The following is a 23,928-nucleotide window of genomic DNA, read 5'->3' on the forward strand; positions in this document are numbered from 1 at the left end:
CCGATAGAGTGAAGATGTCTGCCACAGAACAGATAGGGATTTATTAGGTGTGCTCGCCAAGGCAGGCAGTCTTTTCATTGAAGATGGGAAACAGGAGTATAAGCTACATGTTAATGACATTCATAGCTGATACCAAATTGGGAGGAGCTGCAAACACTAGTCTAGTGAGGGCAGAGAGATACAAAGGGACCTAGAAAGTTTAGGAACATGGAGGGCGGGGGGGAATATAATAAGGTTCAGCTTTGGAAAATGCAGCTGCAACATCTGGGGAAAATGATCCGCAACCTAGCTTATCAATGGGAGTGAGAAACCTTAAAAGCAGGAACAGCTGAGGATGACTAAAAGAGGGAATAGGCAGAAAATTTACACTTTGCAATTCAGTGTCAGTTAAAAAGACTGCTGCAGTTTTAGCATTGCATATGTAGAAGCATCATATCGCAGAGCAGGGGCATGTAACAGTCTCTCTCTGTCTGATCCAAAACCCATTGAAGTCAATGGGAGTCTTTTCATTGACTTCAGTGGGCTTTGAATTAGTTCCTATATGGGTCTGGTGAGACTGGCCATCAAGTGTCCTCAGTGTGGAATACTTATAGATCATGATCAGGAGGAGGAAAATCAGATTAAAAACAGTAAAACTGATCAGGGGGCTAGGAAGACTGATTTAGGAAAAAAGGTTAGAAAAGCACAATCTGTTTAATAACGAAAGTGAAGGGATTAACATATACAAACCTAGAACAGAGAATGGTTATTTAGTGCGATACCTTGGGGTATAACTAGGAGAAATGGAAGGAAATTAAGAAAGGGACAATGTAGATTTTGCCATTATAACAAGATCAATATTTACAGCAACCATTGACCCTCCACTCTCCACCAAAACCCCTTTCCTAAGGAGAGTGCCTAGGGAAACCAGGAGAGCAGAAAATTCCATTAGAGACCTCACTTTGCCAATCCATTAACTTGAGAGGGGTTCAAGTAATACAGTAATAGGTACCCATGTAAAACCATAACCTAGGAAAAATCTTCCTGACAGCGAGAGAGAGATGAGGCTGTGAAACAGTCACCAAATGGTAGAGGGGAAACCACATTGCTTGGTATATTTAAACCTAGATTGAATGCAGTATTAGAAAATGTAGAACTGGGAATGATGTCCGAGGGGGAATGATCCAGTAGTCCTCTCACTCTGATTCAGGGAGATAATTTTGGACTTTCATCAAGTTTCACTGTTAAATTTCCTGATATTGGCGATCATTCTGAATGCCTTCTGTAGTAGCTACTGCTTGGGTTGGAAGAGAGACCCCCTGGGCACCTGTCTAATCTGTGCATTTCTTATGTACCCATAACTATAGTGTTTGGGCACCGTATATATAAATGTAGAGCATCATTCCTGTCCAACAGACCCATGCTGTCCAGCCTAGCAGTTACTTACATAGGGCCGTTCTCATTTGCTCAACTCCAGGAAAGTACTTTGCCTCAGTCTTTAATAAGGCTAATAAGCCAGGAACTCCAGGAAAATTGCTGCTGACCATTCCCCATTCCCTCTGGAGCCTTGGGAATGCAGGGGAGGGGACTCTTCCTTGGTAGGATTGGGAAGGAGGTAGGTGGTGTAGGATATTGCTCTTCTCATGCGATCCCTCCCCCATGGCTCTCTTTGCTCTATCGCTGAAGGAGGCCTTGTAGTGTACCCTAAAGGTGCTAAAATTGGGGCTTAGCCTGCTCTCCAGTGAGAGAGAGTTCCACAGCTGAGGGCCTTCTGCCAGAAATGCTCTGCATGGTGAAGAGACCAAACTGGCCTGGTCAGCCCCAGATTCAACAATTGCAAGATTTTTTTTTTTTAATTTGTTTGAACTTGATGTTCATGAAATTCAAGGAGTAACTGCAATAATTTGGCCAGTCCAGGATAACTTTCCTCAGGACTTCCCAGCTCTGTCAGTGCATTGCAGTCCTGTCCTGTAGCATCCCTTGTTATTTGAATCCTGGCTTCCACCCTAAATTCCCATACACCAACTGTCTTTTTAAAAGCTAAGGTGTGTGCCATTGGCCTGTTAATGCATGCCCTGGTTTACTGCTATGTTTATGTCACATCAGTGTGTCCTGGGCGCTTCAGACAAGTGTAACAATTAAGTCCTTTTGGCAGGTTGCTTACAGTCATTCTTCTCTCCCATGTCACTGCGTAGCGGAGGTTTGAAGGGCATGTGTATTGTCACAGGAGAGGTTTTGGAAGGAGGCTTTCCCTGTGGGTTTGTTCATCCTGTGTCTTGAGTCTATAGAGTACTTTAGAAAGGAGCTTTAGTAGAAATGTGGCTGCTAATGATTTCTCTGCCCTATGGCTCCCCAGCAATTCTCAGTGAAGGAATTCTACTTGAAGATCATTCCTTGGCGCCTCTTCACCTTCAGAGTGTGTCCTGGGACCAAGGTGGGTTTGTCTCCATCCAGTTATTGTTGCCATTCCCACCCTATCATCCCTTGTTGCTGAATAACGATCTGCCTGTTAGATCTGCTGTTGGGGTAGTGGGGTTATTTCCACTGAACAGCAGTTAGATACATGAAATCCAGGAACTCTCAAAACATCTTTCCTACCAGAGTACTGGAAATGTGTGCGAGCAGGGCCAGCCATGTCTCTTCTCCTCATCCTAACATCAGGATCCTAGATATCACTCTCAATCCTCTACCACACTTCTCCTAATTGCTTTACTGGAGGAGGAAGAAGGCATCTAGTTTTGGTCCCCCTGAAGCCCATACTGTTTGAAGTGGGCTTTATAAAGGCAACATTCCAGCTGGAATCCAGACGCTAGAGGCAGTGTGCCTGTTAATTGGTTCTGTGTGGGTGTGCAGATGGGAAGGTGTGTGTGCAGAAAGTGCTCTTAGTATATGTACTACACATGCTGTGCTCTCTGCTGCACAGTGGTTTGACCACTGTCCTGCGTCTCGTTGCTGCTAGTTTTCTTACCATGGGCCTGATCCTGTGCACAAGCTGCTGACACTGGTGGTAGATGATGGGATCCAGCCCCCTGTGGAGCTCAGCTGCAAGGAGAGGAACATCTTGGCAGCCACTTTCATTCGTTCTCTGCATAAAAACATAGGTAAAAGAGGCTGGTGGGACAGATACTATGATTGGGGGATTCAGGTTGCTGCATCCCCAGGTTGCATGAATCACGGGGTGGCAGGCAGGGAGTTAGCACTTGAGGTCATTTATTCCACTCTACTTAGAGTTATATAACCCTTCTAGGAATTGCAGAGTAGTCCTCTGTCTCCCCCTTCTGCTTCTGATAACACTTCCAGTGAATGGATTTCATTGTCCCTGGCTTCTCATGCTCAGCAGGCTTTTCTGTCATTTCTCTGAAGGCATTTCTATGAGTGGCTGAATGTCTGAAAGAGTCAACCACAAACTGTCCCCTGGGAGTTCTGCTGTCCCTGCCTTCCATGGCAGATCACTCTGACCATAGAGCAGTCCTATGCAAATAGGGATGGGGACCCCATCTTGACACATGAGGTGTTGGCAGCTCAGATGCAATCATAAGATCACTGTTTCAGGAGGCTCAGAGACCTTTCAGGACAAAGTGAACTTCTTCCAACGGGAGTTGCGTCAAGTGCATATGAAGAGACCTCACTCCAAGGTTACACTGAAGGTCAGCCGCCACGGCCTGCTGGAATCTGTGAGTGAGCTCATGGCAGTTGGCACCTGGGGGGACAATAGGCTGTTCTCACTTATGCCCAGGACCCATCCCTGCGCCAGTTACTCTCTAGTGAAATCCAGGTTGACACCTACTGGAGGAACAATGATGACGTTTGAGCTTCTAGCTCCAGGGCATAAACTGATCACCAGCCTTGGGAAGGGAAACAAAAAAAAATTCTCATTTGATAATATTACATAATTCAATATATGTTGAAAGCCTTACACCTCTGACATCAGTCACTGATAGTTGCTAGGACTTAGGGGCAGTTGATCTCTCCTGGTATGGCAGTAGCAATGTCTGGGCTAAAGGGACAGTTGATTTGTGTGTGGTTAGAAAGAGCCCTGAGTACTGTCAAGGCAAGCTGTATTGTGACAAGCACTGCCTTTGTCCAGTGTGCTTTGTTCGGGTTTGGCAACTGTTCCTGCTTGTGGGAAGCTGCGTACTTCCCCCTTATACTGTAAGAGCCAGTGATGCTCTGAGCAGGGAGGAGGCCCTGGCCTGGCACTGTTATTTCCTTGCACAGTTCTTTAGAAAAATATAAGAAAATCCTGATAGTTGTCCTATATCAGATTCTTACTATTCCTTGAAAAATGGGAACCCACCCTAGATACTCTGAGAATTATGTCATGTCAGTTAGGGTAGACCAAGCCGAAGAATGTGGAACTTTGGCAATAACAGCTGCAGAGCACTGACTCACTCTGTTTGCAAAGTGTTCTGCAGAGCATTAGCAGTGAGACTTGACTCAGACTGACCTGTTATAGTCCTTAACTGATCTTCTAAATTAGATGCAATAGAACTATCAGTTGCCATGACTTGTTATGCCATGTGTGTTTTGGGACAGAAATGGAAAAGACCAGATGTCGGGGAGGGAAGACTGGTTGAGAGTCTCTTTGATATGGTTGAAAGCGACAGAGTCCTATGGCACCTTATAGACTAACGGACGTATTGGAGCATAAGCTTTCGTGGGTAATAGCCACTTCATCAGATGAATTTATATGGTTGGTAAATTTAGATTTGGGAATATTTTCTGCAGATAGGACAGGCTGTATATTACATGCACTGAGGCTTTGGGTATGGGTTCATTATCCAAACTATTTTTACATTTTAAAAGCATTTTCAGAGACTCCTTCTGTATACTGTTATCTTGGAAATTGCTGCAGAGCCATTAGCTGTAGCATTGCAGGCAGATAAGATCAAAGAAATTAAATGTGGGAGTGAGAAATGTAAACATTTGATGTATGAGGACGGCACACATGGCAAATGCAACCAGAGAGATAAGCACTAATCAGGGGCTAGCATGATGCTCCAATTTATTTAATGATCAACTAAGTCTGTGCTGACACTGTTGCTTTCAGGGCTCTCTTGGGTACAGGTTTTGCTTTAATTGTGATCAGGAATGTGAGCCTACACATTTCCATTCACTAGAAAGATTTTGTTAAAGTAAATAATACTGTAACAGGTAAATGTAAACCAGCAACTTTTCCTTGGACTTCTTTCTTCTACATGCTCTCTGAGGGGCTCTCTGAGGGGCTATTTTTCTAAACTGGACAGATGGGCCAGAGAGAACTGAGACATCTTTACAAAAATTGCTCCTAGCTACAGACGCAATAACTCTATAGAGTTGCTGCCTCCTGGTAGGGGAGGGGGCAGTTTTGGGGGAAGTGCTGTGAATGGGCAGTACTTAGGCTGTTGCTATTGAGCAAACTTTGTCTTGATTTTGAGACCAGGAGCTGTCACATGTGGGGAACTCTTCTCTTAAATTTTGTAATGGAGAACACACCTATGGTTGAGGCTGAAAGGAAAGTGACCTGCCCAAGATGAGTTCCTGGCTCCCCATCCTGTATTCAGATTACTAGACTGGGCCCCTCCCATTCTGCTTTATTTAAGTCCTCCATGCATGGATGCTGAGTCCTGGGCAGTGGCCACCGCTGCTAATGATTTTCCTTTCACTCTCTCAGTCTATGAAAGCAACACGGAATTTTTCCATTTCCGACTGGAGCAAAAACTTTGAAGTGATTTTCCAGGATGAGGAAGGTAAGTGAACTTGCTCCAGCAGAAACTTTTATGGGCTTGAGGAGGAGCATACCAGGAGTCACTTATTGGTGTGGAATTCTGGCTGTCTTGCAATATATCCATCTGTGTCTAGATCCTTTCATAGCCTCTGTGGTCTAGATCCTTCTATGGCCTCTATCCCTGTAGTTTTGAACAAACATTAATGTATTTAGCGTTCCAACCCCCTGTGAGGTAGGGAAGTATTATCCACATTTTACAGATGGAGATATGAGGCACAGAGATTAAGTGACTTACCCGAGGCCACACATTTGAGTGTGTGGCACAGTTGGTAACAGAACACATTATTCTTGAGTCCCTGTTCAGTGCCTTCATTACAAGATCATCTCTTGGAGTTTGCAGCTGGGCTTCCCATTGTGTCACTTGTAAATAGTGGCTGGTTTGATATTGGCCACCTGTATGGAGAAAGGGATGTGAACGTGGTGGAGCAAGAGGTTTCATCAGTCACTTGTGTATTTAAATATGTGAAAATTAATCTCCTGCAATTCTTGCTCACTTCATGGATGTGAAACCACAGGTCTGAGTGAATGGAAAATCATTCAGCAACAGGAGTCTGACATGAGCAGTTATAGGAAGATTAAGTGAGCGGCTATCTCTGTACTTATTTTCCTGTGATCCCGTTCCCAGAGGCAAGGCTCTGCCCATCACAGTGACTAAGAGATAATGATGCTCTAGCCAGAGAGATTATTTTGTTTTCCTGGCAGTTCTGGTTGGGAAGAAGAAATGGAAGAGAGCTGGATATGGCCCAGAGCTGACTGGTCTTGGACTTTTTATCTTGTAGCTCTGGACTGGGGAGGCCCCCGCAGAGAGTGGTTTGAGCTGATCTGTAAGGCTTTATTTGACACCACCAATCAACTCTTTACCCGCTTCAGTGACAACAACCAGGCACTGGTGAGTCCCTACCTTCCTACTTCGGTGGACAGAACTTGACATGTAGGCATACTGTCAGCTAAACAGCAAACACGTCAAAACAGCCTCCTTGCCTGCCTGCTTTCCCCAGCTGCTGGCATGTCTGCCCCAAAATCCTCCTAAATTCTTTAAAAATTCTTGCTCGGATGTCCCACCATATTGCAGAGTTACGCGCTTTGGCTCATAAGCCAGCAGGGTACACCACTAACAGGGAACTGTAGGCTTCCAGGAACTGGGGTCGGCCTTTTTGGGCACAGGATGCAGTCTGACTGCCTATTAGAATCCCTTCCTCGTGTCATGGATGTGGCATACATGTGGCTCATGTTGTGTCCCTGCTGCCTGTATTCTGGCTTTTAATCTCTGCTGCCGCGCTCTGAGTGTCACTCCTGAGACCCACAACTGCTTTACCTTAAGCACTGGGCCAAGTGAAGGAGGTCAGTCTAGAAATATGATCATAGTGGTCCCTTCTGGCCTTAAAAGCTATGAATCTATGTTCAGATTTAGGGTGCAGTTTAAGGCATCTTCCTGGATGCGGTGTGCAATGTGAATGCCCGGTGGGGTCATTGCTTTCACTTGTGTTAACTGTGGCTGGTACTGTAGTAATTCTGATACCTCTCCTCTGCAGGTGCATCCCAACCCTGGCCGACCCCCACATTTACGGCTGAAGGTGTATGAGTTTGCAGGCCGCCTGGTAGGGAAATGTCTCTACGAGTCATCTCTGGGAGGAGCTTACAAGCAGCTGGTGCGAGCTCGTTTCACCAGATCCTTTCTGGCTCAGATCATAGGACTGCGAATGCATTACAAGGTAAGGCCACACTGCCCTCTGTGCTGAGCCCAGGCTGAAGTGAAACTGAACGTGATCTTGCTCCCAGCAGACCCAGAATTCCTGCTCAACCATGTATGTTAACCCCCCCCCTTCTGTCTTCACCCCCTCTACCTCACCTACCTTTCTTCCTCAGTATTTTGAAACAGATGACCCAGAATTCTATAAATCCAAGGTTTGTTTCATATTGAACAATGATGTGAGTGAGATGGAGCTCGTCTTCGCTGAGGAGAAATACAACAAATTGGGGCAGCTGGAGAAGGTGAGAGGTGATGGGTGAGGGGGGGGCAGTCTCCACTCCTTTCATCTGTAGTAGGAAAGGCTGGGAATTATGTGGGATGTCCCTGCAGAAATGGCCGCAGAAGAAGAGTATCAGTAAAGTAGGAGTAGGGAGAGTTCCTTTGATGGGGGTTCATGCTACAGGGATGATACTGCTCATCATCACACATACTTACACTGACATGCTCGTGTGGCTTCTTGTTTCAGGTGGTTGAGCTGGTAACTGGAGGGGCTCAGGTCCTAGTAACCAATGAAAATAAAATCTTCTACCTGAATTTGCTTGCCCAATACAGACTGGCCAATCAGGTTAGAGAAGAGGTGGATCACTTCCTGAAAGGTGAGGTACTGTGTGCTTCCTGCTTGGCTCTAACTCCCTGTTCTGGAGGCACTGCCACTTACTCTCTTCTTGTCTTTCAGGTCTCAATGAGCTGATTCCTGAAAACCTCCTAGCTATTTTTGATGAGAATGAGCTTGAGGTAGGTGCTGCTGATCCTGAGCCTGCCTGCTCACTCACCCTCCTTTTCAGATGAAGGTAGAGCTGGCTGGGGATGGAAAGACTCAACACTTGACTCAAATCCTAGTGAGGCAAATAGAAAGGAGCACAAACACTGCCAGCTTAAGTGCAAAAGTGTAATAAGAAAAGCCAAAGAGGAGTTTGAAGAACGGCCAGCCAAAAACTCCAAAGGTGGTAATAAAATGGTTTTTAAGTACATCAGAAGCAGGAAGCCTGCTAAACAACCAGTGGAGCCCCTTGATGATCGAGATACAAAAGGAGCGCTTAAAGACAATAAAGTCATTGCGGAGAAACTAAATGGATTCTTTGCTTCAGTCTTCACGGCTGAGGATGTTAGGGAGATTCCCAAACTTGAGCCGGCTTTTGTAGGTGACAAATCTGAGGAACTGTCACAGATTGAAGTGTCAGTAGAGGAGGTTTTGAAATTAATTGATAAACTCAACATTAACAAGTCACCAGGACCAGATGGCATTCACCCAAGAGTTCTGAAAGAACTCAAATGTGAAGTTGCGGAACTATTAAATAAGGTTTGTAACCTGTCCTTTAAATCGACTTCGGTACCCAATGACTGGAAGTTAACTAATATAACGCCAATATTTAAAAAGGGCTCTAGAGGTGATCCCGGCAATTACAGACCAGTAAGTCTAACGTCGGTACCGGGCAAATTAGTCAAAACAATAGTTAAGAATAAAATTGTCAGACACACAGAAAAACATAAACTGTTGAGCAATAGTCAGCATGTTTTCTGTAAAGGGAAATCGTGTCTTACTAATCTATTAGAGTTCTTTGAAGGGTCAACAAACGTGGACAAGGAGGATCCAGTGGACATAGTGTACTTAGATTTCCAGAAAGCCTTTGACAAGGTCCCTCACCAAAGGCTCTTAGGTCAATTAAGCTGTCGTGGGATAAAAGGGAAGGTCCTTTCATGGATTGAGAACTAGTTAAAAGACGGGGAACAAAGGGTAGGAATAAATGGTAAATTCTCAGAATGGAGAGGGGTAACTAGTGGTGTTCCCCAGGGGTCAGTCCTAGGACCCATCCTATTCAATTTATTCATAAATGATCTGGAGAAAGGGGTAAATAGTGAGGTGGCAAAGTTTGCAGATGATACTAAACTACTCAAGATAGTTAAGACCAAAGCAGATTGTGAAGAACTTCAAAAAGATCTCACAAAACTAAGTGATTGGGCAACAAAATGGCAAATGAAATTTAATGTGGATAAATGTAAAGTAATGCACATTGGAAAAAATAACCCCAACTATACATACAATATGATGGGGGCTAATTTAGCTACAACGAGTCTGGAAAAAGATCTTGGCGTCATCGTGGACAGTTCTCTGAAGATGTCCACGCAGTGCGCAGAGGTGGTCAAAAACGAACAGGATGTTAGGAATCATTAAAAAGGGGATAGAGAATAAGACAGAGAATATCTTATTGCCCTTATATAAATCCATGGTACGCCCACATCTCGAATACTGTGTATAGATGTTGTCTCCTCACCTCAAAAAAGATATTCTAGCACTAGAAAAGGTTCAGAAAAGGGCAACTAAAATTATTAGGGGTTTGGAGAGGGTCCCATATGAGGAAAGATTAAAGAGGCTAGGCCTCTTCAGCTTGGAAAAGAGGAGACTAAGGAGAGATATGATAGAGGTATATAAAATCATGAGTGATGTAGAGAAAGTGGATAAGGAAAAGTTATTTACTTATTCCCATAATACAAGAACTAGGGGTCACCAAATGAAATTAATAAGTAGCAGGTTTAAAACAAATAAAAGGAAGTTCTTCTTCACACAGTGCACAGTCAACTTGTGGAACTCCTTACCTGAGGAGATTGTGAAGGCTGGGACTATAACAATGTTTAAAAGGGAACTGGATAAATTCATGGTGGCTAAGTCCATAAATGGCTATTAGCCAGGAAGGGTAAAGAATGTTGTCCCTAGCCTCTGTTCATCAGAGGATGGAGATGGATGGCAGGAGAGAGATCACTTGATCATTGCCTGTTAACTTCACTCCCTCTGGGGCACCTGGCATTGGCCACTGTCGGTAGACAGATACTGGGCTAGATGGACCTTTGGTCTGACCTGGTACGGCTGTTCTTATGTTCTTGCAAAGTGTCTCTTCTCCAAACCTTCCCCTCCTTCCCTCCCCTCCATTGTGAGCATGTGTATCTGAGGGAGAAGACACTGCGTGTTGTTTGGGGGAATCCTTCTCTCTCATATGTGCTGGCTTCAGGGATAATAATGTATCATTATTGTTTATAGTCCTAATCAATGGGTATTTGAGTCATGGGTTCAGATGCTCTTAATGTCCCCTGGGGTAGTAGGAAGGCTAGCCAGACTGAATGCTGCTTAGGGCAGGTGAGATGATCTTTAGAGGACAGGGCCAGTTCCTTTAGGTCACCCTTCTACCACAATATTGAGCCCAGGGCAAGTCAAAGAGGTACTGATCATTTCTCTGCTCTCCATGTAACATCTAAGCCTAGATTCCTTGTTGCACACATCCCAGTTCCAGCTCTGAGACTCACCGCTTTGCATAATCTGTCTAATACTTCGCTTTGTACAGTGGTCATTTGGGAATCCAAACATGAGGTCTTGTTTTGTGGGTAGCTGTTACCCTAGTCAATTTAGGGTACTACAAGGGGGCGCTCTCAGTAGGTGACAAGAATTTAGAATAGCAGTGGGGCGCATAGGATTCTTAGCCGCCTCTGCTCAGTGTTTCCCCTATTTCCTGGTTTTGCAGCTGTTTTTTCCCCTTCCCTTAGCCTATCTTACATCCAACAGGAGAAGTTGGCACTGCATGAGATACCATCCTATCTCTTGATTGAGATCATGAGGTCTTACTAGATTTGCGTAGGTCCTGAGCCCAGGACTCTGAGCATCCTGCATGCCTCTTAAGGGCACAGAGCTGACTATTGTAACTGGAATAATGGCTGGATTCATGGGTACTTTATGCTACTGCTTGTGTAACTGCAGGTCTTTTTTCTTTCAGCTGCTGATGTGTGGTACTGGAGACATCAGTGTCTGTGATTTTAAGGCTCATGCTGTGCTGGTGGGAGGATCCTGGCACTTCCGAGAGAAGGTAGGTGGGAATCTTTCTTCTTCCTCCACTGAAATGGGTTGACTGTCTTCTGTGTCACTTGGGCTTCATATGGAGACTACCTGCTGAAAGCAGGAGAAGCTTCCAGAAAGAAAAACTGGAAAGAACTTGGAGAAGAGCAGAGTAGAAAAGCAAGACCTGGGGCTGGTGATGTAGACACAGGAGAGCAGACTTTGCTTTTGGAAAGGGAGCGTACAAAGAGGACAGAAGCCACTGAGGGCAGAACAGGGGTGACTGGACTGCAGCTGCAGCAGGGGAAAGTTCAGTATTTGTATTGAGCAAAGAAAAGGCAACTGTGAGAGCATTTCAGCACTGGGCCAAGGCAAGTGTTGGGAGTCTCACCCTGAACATCTTCACTGATGATATACCTATCTATCAGGGATGATTGGAGGATTTGTCAGTCCATGTCATTGTGAAGTAGAAGGTTGGCAGCCAGTAGAGATTCCTGAGCAAGTGACCCTGGACTTATTCCAGGAGCATATCCCACCCTGATGAGAGGGGCACATGAGACTGTCTAGAGAAGTGATGGAACTGCCAAAGTGTCCAAGAGGGAAACAAATTACATGAGTGACAGACACTAGAACTGTTCTCCCTTCCAACCTGCCAAGGCACCAGAGGATGTGGGAGAACAAAAGATTAGCCTAGTGCAGGAAGCAGATATGGATTTCTATCTTAAAACCTTAATTAGCTTTCGCATTCAGCGTTTCCAATCAGGGCTTTGGAGCTGTGCTCTGGCTCCGCTCCAGCTCCAGGCAAAAATCTGCAGCTCCACTGCTCCAGAGCTGCACCGCGCTCCAGCTCCGGGCTCTGCTCCAAAGCCCTGTTTCCAGTAGAAAGGCACACCTATGGTGTGGGAGATGGATGAGACATTCCTAGTTAATAGAGGTGGGTGGTGAGAATTGACCATGCAATTGTTCTTTATCTGGTTTGCCCTTATAATAGGGGTGGCTGTGGCAGTTGGTAGAGCTACTTTCTTGCAAGACATTTTTGCCTGCTCTTCTTCTGGTAATCTGCCATTGTACTTGTGTGACCTTCTTCCCTGATCTGGCTCTGCCATTACTGGTCCCTATCAGGTCATGAGGTGGTTTTGGACCGTGGTCTCCAGTTTCACGCAGGAGGAACTGGCCCGGCTGTTGCAGTTCACAACTGGTTCCTCTCAGCTGCCTCCGGGAGGGTTTGCTGCACTCTGTCCATCTTTCCAGATCATCGCAGCTCCAACCCATAGTACTTTGCCGACAGCCCACACCTGGTGAGTGCCTTGGCCATTGAACTCCTTGCAGCATGCGTGTGGGATTACACTGTGTACTTCTGAGTGGCGAGTACTTCATCTAGTGGCACGCCTTGTGATAGGCTGACAACACTGCGTGCCAGGTGTGTGGGCCCCTCTGATCTGTGAGCTGCTGGTAGTAAGGATGTGGTGGGCAACCTGTATATGATGGGTGACAGCATGTGGTGGACACCATGTTATCCCACCCAAGGGCAGTGAGCAGCTGGAGGTGCCTGTGATGGACATTCCCCCACTGCACGAGTGGTGTGTATTAATTATTTTTCTCTTTTCAGTTTTAACCAGCTGTGCCTCCCTACTTATGACTCCTATGAAGAGGTGCACAAGATGCTCCAGCTGGCCATCAGCGAGGGATGTGAGGGCTTTGGCATGCTGTGATTCCCTTCCCCATCCCAGCTTCCTGGCTCTTCAGGGCAAGGCGTAGCTCCAGTCCACTGCTCATTCTTCCCTTCACAGAGCAATGGAGACAGAGCACAGACTCTGTGCAAAGAGGAACGTCATGTGGTCTTTCCGTGTCAAGAGTACATCACCAAGAGCATGCCTCATGCCCTCCCCTCACTCCCATCTCAGTCAGAGTGGTACGGCAAAAGAACTGTGGTACTTTTGTCAGGGTAATATGGCACTGGGATTTCCCAGGACTCTGTGCATCTGTCCCTCTGGGAGGAGAGAGCCTGTGAGCAGGAGTTGCAGTGTAGCACAGGAGGAGGTCTATGTAGCAGTCAGTACTGTAGCTATTTTGGGCGAGGATTACCTTGAAGCTCTGTTGGAGATCTGGCACGTGGGAAGCCTTAACACCTTTCCATGCTTTGGCCCAAGTCCTTCTGCTGATGCTCTCCTATAGCTTATGTAACTCCTCCTGTATTGCATGTCTCTGAAGGGCACAGGCTTGTTTTCCCATTCAGTACCTGACCTATTAGGGCTTCAGTTCTCTTCCTTTCACTTGCACTGGAAGCTGCCGTTTCTTGCTCTTGCTGGAGAGGAGAGAGAGCAGCATCTGCTAGAGAGAGCACCCCAAAGGAACACACTCTCATTAGAGCACAAGCACTGGCCCTGGCAGTGACCCTGTACTACCTCCGCCAAGGGCTGGCAGCAGGAGAGTCCTTCTGTACTGACAGTGGCTGGTACAGGCCTCTGCTACTAAGCTGGAAGAGGAGATTCTCCTCCAGTAAATGTTTCTGAAGGCGGTCCTAAAGTTGCACAGGAAGCTGTCCCACACCCCTTGCCTTCCTTTCCCTTCCTCAGGAGAGGGGATGGGTATGAGTGTGTGAGCCCTCAATGCTGAGCACAAATGCCTCTCCAACGTTCACCTTCACGGCATGTATGTAGTAAGTGATAGGCCAGCTGGCCAGCAGGCAGCTACTATAGTGTGCATTGGGCTTCTGTTTGTACAGAATTACAGTTGGGGTGATGGTATTGGACAAAACTCAGTACCTCAGCCCCTGACATTCCGCAGGGTCTTGGCTTCTACCTCTATCACATGGCAACAGGAGGCTGTGCCTGAAGTATGCTGGAAGAAGAGGAGAGTGTTTCCCAAAGTGGTATTGGTGCCTGGAGAGCAGCTGGCCTTCTCTCCTCCCAATCCTCTGCTGTTCTCTTCCTGAACACTGTTCCTTGCTGTTCCTTCTAGTGTTGCAGGCTTTCCAGTACACAGGGTACTAAACTGGAGCATCTCCCAAACAGACACTGAGTAGCCCACGAGGTGGCATGTTGCACTAACCATTGTCCAGATTACAGTTTGGGAGACAGTATGAGCAGCAAATTTATAACTACCAGGTTCTGTTACCTCTGACTGTCTGCTCAGCTCCTCCCATTCCAGCGAAGTAAAGGGGTGAGGAGTCAAGGATCCTAGTTGGCAAACTTTCCAGTTTCAACAGTGAGGCCAAAATCTGAACAGATAATTGAACTCCCAGTTTGCCCCTAAAGTGCATCTCTTCAGTCAAGAGTGGAAGCACGTTGGTGAATGGTTGGTGTGTGAAAAGAACCTGCACTGCCTGTGCTGAATGCAGTCCATGGAATGAGGAAGATTCAGGATGCTGGGTTGTTATTTCAATCTAGCATCTCTCCTAAGAGCTAATTTTTAAAAAATGGCACAATTTTTTATTTTCTCTATCACCCTCAGTCCCTTCATTCTGCTGTAGCTGTAGCTGCTCTGAACTGGGCAGGACTTGTGAGGCTCTTCACTTTTCCAATACAACTTACTAAATAAATTAGGAATCTTGGGAGACATTACAGAAAAATGTCTTTTTTATTAAAGCAGTGTCTTAACCGTTCTTAGGGAGAGTTTGCATCACATCTCTACAGAAATATAAGCCATTTCGGTGCCCAAACCAGCTGGAACGCCAAGCATTGTCATGGCTCATCAGGATTTCCCAGTCTTGTGGGTTAATTCCCTCTCGGGCACGGAAGTGCTGAGAGACAGCCTGCTAAACAGCTGGTGCAGTTCCTTCCTGACTGATCACTTTAGCAGTGGCTACTTTGTCCCTTTTTTAAAACAGGCTCCCTTTTTGTAAGGTTCTGACCCCCTCTGGGGTTCCAACTTATTTGCACTTTGGATGACATCTATGGTCAATGTAGTTGAGGCTCTTGTATACTGTTCCACCTATACACTGCTCTCCCTAGGGACCGAAAGAAGGTGGCAGTGTTGCTCCGCCCAACTCTTGCTGGTTGGGGAGGCACAGCGTGGTGCTGTTCCCTCATTGCAGTCTTATGTCTTGTTCTTTGGCCAGGCAAGGGCCTTTCGAACCTTATAGTTATAGGCTGATTCTGCTGATGACATCTTCCTCAGGAATCCTCTCCCTCCTTCTCTAGCGCTGGACTGTTTCCACATTGAGGACTGAGTGGCTGAACACCCAGTAGCTTCATCTGCTTGAAACAGCTCCCTAATCCTCACTGCGGTACAGCCAGCACCCCTTGCCTCTCTGCAGTTATACAGATGCCAAGGATTTTCTTTCAACACAAGTGCAGTCAGAATTGTGGTGGATGCTGTTAGTTCTTATTTGATAACCTTTCTTTATCGTTTCCATAAGCTGTTAGCTGGTCCCATTTCCCCCAGGGCTCCACCACTTCTGCGATAGAGCATCTTTGTCCTTAAATATCTTCCTTCCTCTTCCCAACACACCCACCTTATATGCTGCCCTTACAGTGACACCAGTTTGGGGGCAAGGTACGGAATGCACTGTGGTCACCTGTACTGTATGTTTTCTGCTGCAGAGGCTCCTTATTTTAGTTAGTCCCTTAAATATTCCAACTTTATTGAGGCGCTTCAGTAGAAAGTTTTTGGTGCATGGTACTATCTCAGACAGATTCCTCACTCTGGAGCTCCGGGGACCTCACAGGGCCTGGCCTCTGCCTGTATCTGAGAGTCATGTTGCATGTTTTAGAAACCAGGGACTGAGAGAGAGGGGCCAGGCCCCAGTTCTAGCTGGCAAGTTCCAAGTGGAGTTCAGCAGGTTCTGGAAGCCCATGGATTTTGTAAATAGTTTGTATAATAAATAAAATATTTTAAAAATGCTGTTGTCTTCATTTGGAGTTGTTCCTGAGAGCACAGATGTGACCTAAACTGGTTAGCTTTAGTGTGAAGAGTCCTCTTCAGATCTTCTAATTTCTCACCACGTCTGTCCCCAGGATTGGGTAGGGCATCTCACCCATCCCACTGATTTCTGGTAGGACTGACTAAATCAAGGACCTGGAAATTGAACTGAATTCTGCACCAAGACTAGGCGGCTTCTGTGGTTGCTTCAGGGCGTGTAAGGGTTCCCCTGTTGGGCGAGGGGTTGCCCTTCGCCCTCTGGGGCGCCTGGGAACCAGGCCGCCTCACTGCACAGCAAGCAGTTCAGTCCATACAGCGACAAAGCCCAAGCCCTGGCTCGGGGGGGGGGGGGGGGCAACAAACACAGGTACAAGGCCCAGACCCTCAGGCAGGGCTGAGCAGCAGTTCAAGTAGGTTTAAAGGCCTCCTCAGGCCAGGGAGAGGGGGAGTCTGCCACCCCTGGAAGGGTGGCGGGGGGGACGCAGGCCTTCCCAATCCACTGCGTCCCAGCCCGGGGCCCTAACAGCAGCAGGCATTCTGCTGCTGGGTCAGTGGGGATCCTGGCCACAACACACTGACATTGGTTCTGGCATTGCTGCAGCCAGACGGGGGTCAGCTGCCCCCGGGCTACTTCCACTTTCCCCCTCCTCGAGTACCTGAGTCGTCGTCGTGTCGGCAGAGAGATCAATCACCATCGGCTCCTCAGGGTAAGTGTCCATGGGTGGGCTCAGCGAGTCCTCCGGGTTGACGGCCCCCATCTGGCTCGGCTCCTCCCCCGGGTAACGGGAGCGGGGCAGGCTCGGCCAGTCCTCCGGGTAGCGGAAGCGGGGCAGGCTGGGTCGGCCGCTGCGTTCTGCGGCCTTCTCAGCGGGAGCTTGGGCGTGGACATCCGGCCTGGCTGATGGTTGGGGCCTTACTGAGCTCGGAGGGCCTGCCTTTGTACTTCCGGATTGGTGCTTGACCCTTTGTGGGGCAGGCCCAGAGCTCCGTAGCTCCGCCCAGTCCAGCCTCCGGCTGGGCTCTTGGTCCTCCGGGGCGCCTGGGAACCAGGCCACCTCACTACAGGGCAGCAGGCTGGAAATTCTGCAGCAACTTCTGCTGAATCCAGAAATGAAATTTTTAGTTATCTTACTATACAAATGAATAATAGGGTCAGTTTCTGAGTTAATATTTATATAAGTGCATTTCATTATACTCTGTGCTGCTGGTATTTACACTGAATTTGCTTAGCTGCATCGTAGAAGTTGTCAGGGAGAAGCTGGAGGTTTTGGTTGGAAGGGTGGACAGTTAGAGCTTATGGCACCTGGGAAGTTGTGGCAGTTTTGGAATGTGGGATATAAACTTAGCATCTGGAGGTTTCTTCTGAATGATCAACTAAATAGTTAACAGTAGACAAACTCTTTACTATTAGGCCTCAGGGTCAACATTCCTTTACCATGAATCTAAGAGTTGTTTTCAGGCTGTCTGCAGGCTAAGATTAACAACACTATATTTGTCATTATGTTCATGTTTGGAAGATTTTTCTTGTCAACTATAAGATCTAGAAACATAACTTTAAAAATGAAAAGATTATGGAGGGAGTGGATTCTGTGGCAACTGCCTTGTGAGCTGCTGACATCAGTATTGCTGGATGTAATGCTGTCAAAGTGTATTTTGGAATTAGCCCAAAGGCTTTGGTTGAGTTCCTCCCCCTTCTCTTGTAGGTATAGTTCTTATGGTTTGTATATGTCCCACTATGTGCTGGCAGGTATCCTAATGTGTAATGAAATCAGCATTCCCTTCTCTGACTTTGGTCTATATTTGCCTTTTAAGCTGTGAGTGAGTGCTGGCTGCTGGATAGAGTGAGTGAGCAGAAGGTGTGGATCCCAGAATCCCAGCTGTAGTATTGCACTACAGAGTTCCATCTGGCAGCCTTCAACAGGAGCAAGCTCTCATTTTGTCTGGTGCAGAGAAGTCTGAGCCCAGTTACTACAGTGATGAGTGCCATGAAGAACCTAGAGAGACTGAGAGTCACAGTATCCCCTTAAAGTGGATGAATCTGGAGCTCATGGTTTTCGATCAGTGCTCTCAAATGTGGGTAAATAGCTCAGATACCCCCCGTGGAATGATCAAAATGATTTCCAGCTGTAACTGTATTCCTGTTCCAGACAAGCCACATGCACCATAACTAGTGTGACCATGGGAAAGGATCAAGGTGGAGGCAAGAGCTTTTTGAAAAACTAACTGTTTGACTGACATGAAGGAAAGGGAGCAGCAGTCTGAATTAGTTTAGCATGAAGTAGGTTCTAAAGTTTCTGCCTCTCTTTGCAGCAGGTGGAGTGATGTCATCTGGCCATCTCCATTGTCTTGTTCACCAATTCCTTCTGATGTCATGGAGACGGAATGGTGTCAGTGACCTCTAGCCAGGTCTGGAACCTCAGTTCATCCTAGCATCTGTGAGTTTGCCTTGACCTGGGACTGGGCCAGAAGAAGTTCTAGCTATGCATGCATCTCACAAGTTCTCCATGCACTTTCCTGTGTTCTTTGTGCCTACAGGCAGCTGCACAAAGGGAAATACTGCAGATTCCCTGACTGTCCACACACACAGCCCCTTGGCCTGGAATGCTAAAGGGTGAATGTGCTGCTTGGGAACTGCATTGTCTGCAGCATTCTCTCCCCCTCCTAAGTTTTGTCTGCAGCACTACAAGCACAAAGCACTCACGAGGCATCAGGAGTTTTTTTCAGCAGTACTAAGGGAGAGACTGGTTCAGGGAGCTGCTCTTTTGGGGGGATTCTCACTACATAAAAGGTTGTTACAAGGGGGAGGGAGAAAAAATATTCTCAATTTCTGAAGATAGGACAAGAAGCAATGAGCTTAAATTGCAGCAAGGGTGGTTTAAATTAGGGTGGTTAAGCACTGGAATAAATTACCCAGGGAGCTGTGGAATCTCCACTGGAGATTTTTTAAAGCAGGTTAGACAAACACCTGTGAGCAGACATGCCAAACCTGCAGAAAAAAGGCAGAAATTGGGCTTGTTTTTGGCTTAATTGGCTTGAGAGTTGCTTGTTGGCTAGTTTGGGCTGTAGCTTGTTGCTTCTTTTTTTTGATCGGCTCCCGGGGGTCAAGCAGAGGCAAGGGGGAAAGAGGGGTGCAGAGCGGGCCTACCACAGTCCCACACTGCATGCTGGGATGATCTAGTCACATAGAGTGTTGGGGTTCTTGGAGATTGGCTTGGTTTGGCCTTGTTTTGAAATGGGATTAGCTTGCTTTTTAGCTTATTGTGAAAGTTGGGGTGCTTATTTACCACGTGAAAGTTGGCAACTGTGCCAGGGATGGTTTAGATCAGGGATCGGCAACCTTTGGCATGCAGCTCACCAGGGTAAGCACCCTGGCGGGCCGGTTTGTTTACCTGCTGTGTCCGCAGGTTCGGCCGATCGCGGCTCCCACTGGCTGCGGTCTGCCATCCCAGGCCAATGGGGGCTGCAGGAAGCAATGCAAGCCAAGGGATGTGCTGGCCGCCACTTCCCACTGCCCCCATTGGCCTGGGACAGTGGGAGCCGCAATCTGCCGAACCTGCGGACGCGGCAGGTAAACAAACCTGATAATACTTAGTCCCGCCATGAGTGCAGGGGGACTGGACTATATGACCTCTCGAGGTCCCTTCCAGTCCTATAATTCTATGATTTTCTGATTTTTATTAAGACAAGTTTCAATCAGTCTGGCAGGCAGCAGTCCCACCTCCAAATGATGCTGTTTGTATCTTCTCTGCTGTGCTTCCATCTCACTTCGCTGTGGCATTGTGCCAGAAAGAAAGTAAAGGGGAGAACCTCTGCTCTTACATTTCCAGAGCATGTGATTATGGGGCCTGTAGAAGGAAATCCCGTAGACTAGAAAGCAAAGTCTGGTAGATTCTGCTCAATTTGCCATGGAATCCACCCTTTGCTGCAGAATTCTGTGCCAGAATCTTGAGTTTTTTATTAGAAACTTTTTTTATTTTTATTTATTTTTTTATTTATCACCTTCCCCTTCTCCATAAGTTCTGGGCCCTAACGTGCTGTGCAGTTACATGGGAAGCCATTATCTCTGCTCTGAAGAGTTTACAATCTTATTGTAAGCTGGGAGGGGTCACCATACTGATTGTGTTACTCATTTCAGACCTAACTGATTACAAATTTCCATTTAAAAAAAATGTAGCTGAAACTGGTCTTGGAATTTTCCAGGTGCTGGACCTTCTAGGAATTTTGCTATAGAGTATGCCATTGCCCGAGTCTTGGGGTACTGCACACAGGATCCAAACTCAAGAGAGAAAGCTTTGGCAGCCGTTTGCTCCTTTTGTAAGGCATCAAACAATCTGAACAAAGAAATCTGAGTCGCTGAACTCAATGAGATTGAGAAGCTAGAATTGGCCTATTGTTGCTCAGCAGAGTTTTCTCAAATGTGAATGGAGGCCAGGGCAGCATGGAGGCAGTTCTTTGAAGGAGAATCTCTGGCTGTATTTTTGGTGGCCACCACCTGACTTCTCTTTCCTTCCGCACTCTGGAGACAACTCTCCAAATAATGGTCTGTTGGAAAGATGAGGTATAATACAAACCTCAGTTAAGCAAACTTTGGAAAATCTGGCAAATCCTTGCCATTAGACTTTGAATTTTTATTCTCTCAGCTCTCTGTCCTATCTTTTCTAAAAAACCTTGATGCCTGGGTAATTCTTGAATTGTAGTAATAGGGGCTGTTAGTTACTACAGGTCATAATAGTATTAACATGCAAGAGCTGAGCTGAAGATGATTTTAAAGCTTAGGGAACAGGGACAATGAGAGATTCTCCTAGTAATGATTCAGCCTCTTCTAAAGTGACTCAGCACAGCAGTGGGAAGTTTGTGCCTTGATACTCTAACTTCTCCACTTTGATACACTTCCTTACCTGACTGCACAATAGAATCCTAGAAATGTAGGACATCAAGCACAAATGTCTACCAAATTAAGAGCTCTGTAACTCTTCTGCCCCTCTGAGTTGGCAGCGACAAGGGCCGGGTTCAGTATCCAGGGGTTCCGTTTCAGTAACACAATGCATAACTGGCTCAAGCCCCCATCCAGTGACCTGGGACACTTACATACCACAGCCCCCTGGGCGCATCTAGGAGGCAATACTTCCCCTCTCGCAAGCACGGAGTCTGAGTGTAGCAAAATCTTTTTAATAAAGGAAGGAATCAATGCGGCATCCCATTGGAGAAACACCACAAACAGGGTTATAACACAAACCATAAACAAAAACCCACCTCCAAGTACGTTTGGCAATATCCTTTTTCCCCTTTGGGTTTTAAGTCCAATCACCCCAAAGTCCAACAACCCAAAAGTCTCTGGTCAATGCCACCCTAGAGTTCGAGAGTTTATCTGTAGAGGTCCCTCCCCCAGCCTGGGTAGAAAGGGGCACCTTACGTGGTCCGGGGCCAACTGCCCTGCCTCTCCGTGGGTTCTGCTTCCACCTTCTCCACAAACTGCTCCGCTTTACCAGCCGCTCCACTGTGCTCCTCCAGCCGTCCTCACAAACTGCTCTGCTCCACCAGCTGCTCTGCTCCATGAACTGCTCCAGTTCTCCCTGCAAACTGCTCGGCTCCGCTCGCTCTGTGGGCCGCTCCACCCGTTCCACAGCTACTCCGCTCTGCCAGCCGCTCCGCTCCACCAGCTGTCCCGTGATCCGCTCCAGCCATCCCCACCAACTGCTCCACTCCGCCAGCTGCTCTGTTCCACAGTGTAGCTTCAGGCTCCCCCACTAGTTAGCGCAGTACTCAGTGCTCTCAGCTCAGTAATTTCAGCTCTTTAGTGATTTCAACTCTTAGTGAGCTCAGCTCTTAGTAGGGGAGCCCCAGTGCTAGTGCACCATTAGCCCAAAGTGGGTTCAGCTCAGTAACCTGTATCTAGATTCTTGACGGAATAAAAAAAATCAACTCTGACATTCCACAGTGGAGAGAGGAGGGGGTGGAACTGGTGCTTCTGGCTCCACAAGGAGACTACCTCACCAGGCACAGATACCTGTCCCCAGCCTCTCTCAATTCACTGGGTTTTGGAACCCATGTCCCTTGTCTAGCAAGTACCACCCAACTGAGGTTGAGTCATTTCTGTCACAAAGCAGTCCCACAGCTCAGCAGCCTGGGATGGGGTAGGCGTGCCTATGCAAATACACTCTCTGAAATTCTTTCCACCAGATGTCAGGGTAGAGCTCATCCGGACACTGCTTACAGCTCTATTCCCTTCTGCCAAGGGACCATACCTGTCAGGTATTTTTCTAACCAGTTCCTAAACTCCGCGAATGATGAGGAGTCTACAACCTCCCTGATAACCTATTCCGGTACTTAACTATCCTTACAGTTAGAAAGTTTTTCCTAGTATTTAATTTAAATCTCCCTTGCTGCAGATTAAGCTGATTACTTCTTGTCCTAATTTCAGTGGACATAGAGAACAATTAATCCCCAACCTGTTTATAACAGTCCTGAATCTGAGATCTTTTTGCAACTGATGTTATCAAGCTATCCTGCCGCAAAAAGGAATGCAGCAGTAGGCAGAAGGATGGCCAAAAAGGGATGGAAGAAAGGAGTGGGATGGGCAAACTGCAGGCTGCATCTGGCCCACCAGCTGTTTTAATCTGGCCCTCAAGCTCCCGCTGGGAAATGGGGTGGGATCTGCCCTGCTCTGGCACTCCAGCCAGGGAGCAAGGTCGGGGGCTGCTCCACGCAGCTACCAGAAGCAGCGGCATGTGCTCCACTGGCTCTTACACGTAGGGGGAGCCAGAGGGCTCCACACCACATGCTGCCCCTGCTGCAAGTGCCGCCCCTCAGCTCCTGTTGGCCAGGATCCTCTGCCAATGGGAGCTGCAGGGGTGGCACCTGCGGACAGGGCAGCACGCAGCAGAGCTGCCTGGCTGTGCCTCCACATAGGAGCTGGATGGGGGACATGCCGCTGCTTCTGGGAGCCACTTGAGATAAGCACCGCCCGGAACCTGTGCCCCTGAGCCACACTCCCATGCCCCAACCCTCTGTCCTGGCCCTGATCCCCCTTCCCACTCTACAAACCCCTCGGTCCCAGCCTGGAGCATCATCCTACACCCTAAACCCCTCATCCCCAGCCCCATCCCAGAGCCCACACTCTCAGATGGAGCCCAGCCCCCTGGCCCCATCCCGGAGCCGCCTCTCACACCCTGAACTCCTCATTTCTGGTCCCATCCCAGAGCCTGTACCCACAACTAGAGCCCTCACCCCTTCCTGCGCCTCAACCCCAATTTCTGTGAGCATTCATGGCCCGCCATACAATTTCCATATCCAGATGTGGCCCTTGGGCCAAAAAGTTTGTCCACCCCTGGCCTAAAGGATCATAGCATGTCATTTCACATCTCAAGGAGAGACGCCCATTGCAGCAGCTTGACCACCAGAGGGCCACCTGTGCTTAACTTCAGCTGGTGTCGTTCATTCATTTGGAAGGAGAAGAATTGGTTATTGGCTGTTTCCCTTTTAATAGAGTTCTTGATTTGGTAGACAGTCATGCTCGGTTTCTTACCCTCAACCTAGAGAAGAGTGGCTCTAGCAGATGTACACCCTGTTCCAGCACAGTCCCCTTTTACATAAACCCCTATGTTTCTAGCTGAACAAATTTAAAATGCATCAAAAGGAAATTATCTTTGCATAATATACAGTTAACCTGTAGAACATTTTGCCCCATTTTGCTGAGGGAAAATCACTTTAGTAATGATTTAAAAAAAGTAGAATGTCATGTAAATAAAT

General features: G+C 47.3%; 1 protein-coding gene across 11 annotated transcripts in view; it reads left to right on the plus strand.

The window, feature by feature from the left end:
• The window catches only part of AREL1 (apoptosis resistant E3 ubiquitin protein ligase 1), a 29,303-nt gene extending 13,143 nt beyond the window's left edge, over nt 1-16,160 (plus strand). For 10 of the 11 annotated variants that reach the window (XM_030559146.1, XM_030559153.1, XM_030559148.1 and 7 more), the window contains 12 exons: nt 2,336-2,413; nt 2,939-3,080; nt 3,532-3,653; nt 5,633-5,708; nt 6,526-6,635; nt 7,279-7,458; nt 7,613-7,738; nt 7,963-8,092; nt 8,173-8,231; nt 11,258-11,347; nt 12,439-12,614; nt 12,926-16,160. In XM_030559146.1, the coding sequence (XP_030415006.1) occupies nt 2,336-2,413; nt 2,939-3,080; nt 3,532-3,653; nt 5,633-5,708; nt 6,526-6,635; nt 7,279-7,458; nt 7,613-7,738; nt 7,963-8,092; nt 8,173-8,231; nt 11,258-11,347; nt 12,439-12,614; nt 12,926-13,028 (1,392 nt within the window). In that variant the 3' untranslated portion in view covers nt 13,029-16,160. The remainder of the gene's footprint in view (nt 1-2,335; nt 2,414-2,938; nt 3,081-3,531; nt 3,654-5,632; nt 5,709-6,525; nt 6,636-7,278; nt 7,459-7,612; nt 7,739-7,962; nt 8,093-8,172; nt 8,232-11,257; nt 11,348-12,438; nt 12,615-12,925) is intronic. The other variant, XM_030559155.1, reaches the window with a different exon arrangement.
• The last annotated feature ends 7,768 nt before the right edge of the window (nt 16,161-23,928 follow it).

Source organism: Gopherus evgoodei, chromosome 4, assembly GCF_007399415.2.
Source record: "Gopherus evgoodei ecotype Sinaloan lineage chromosome 4, rGopEvg1_v1.p, whole genome shotgun sequence".
NCBI classification, from domain to species: Eukaryota; Metazoa; Chordata; order Testudines; family Testudinidae; genus Gopherus; species Gopherus evgoodei.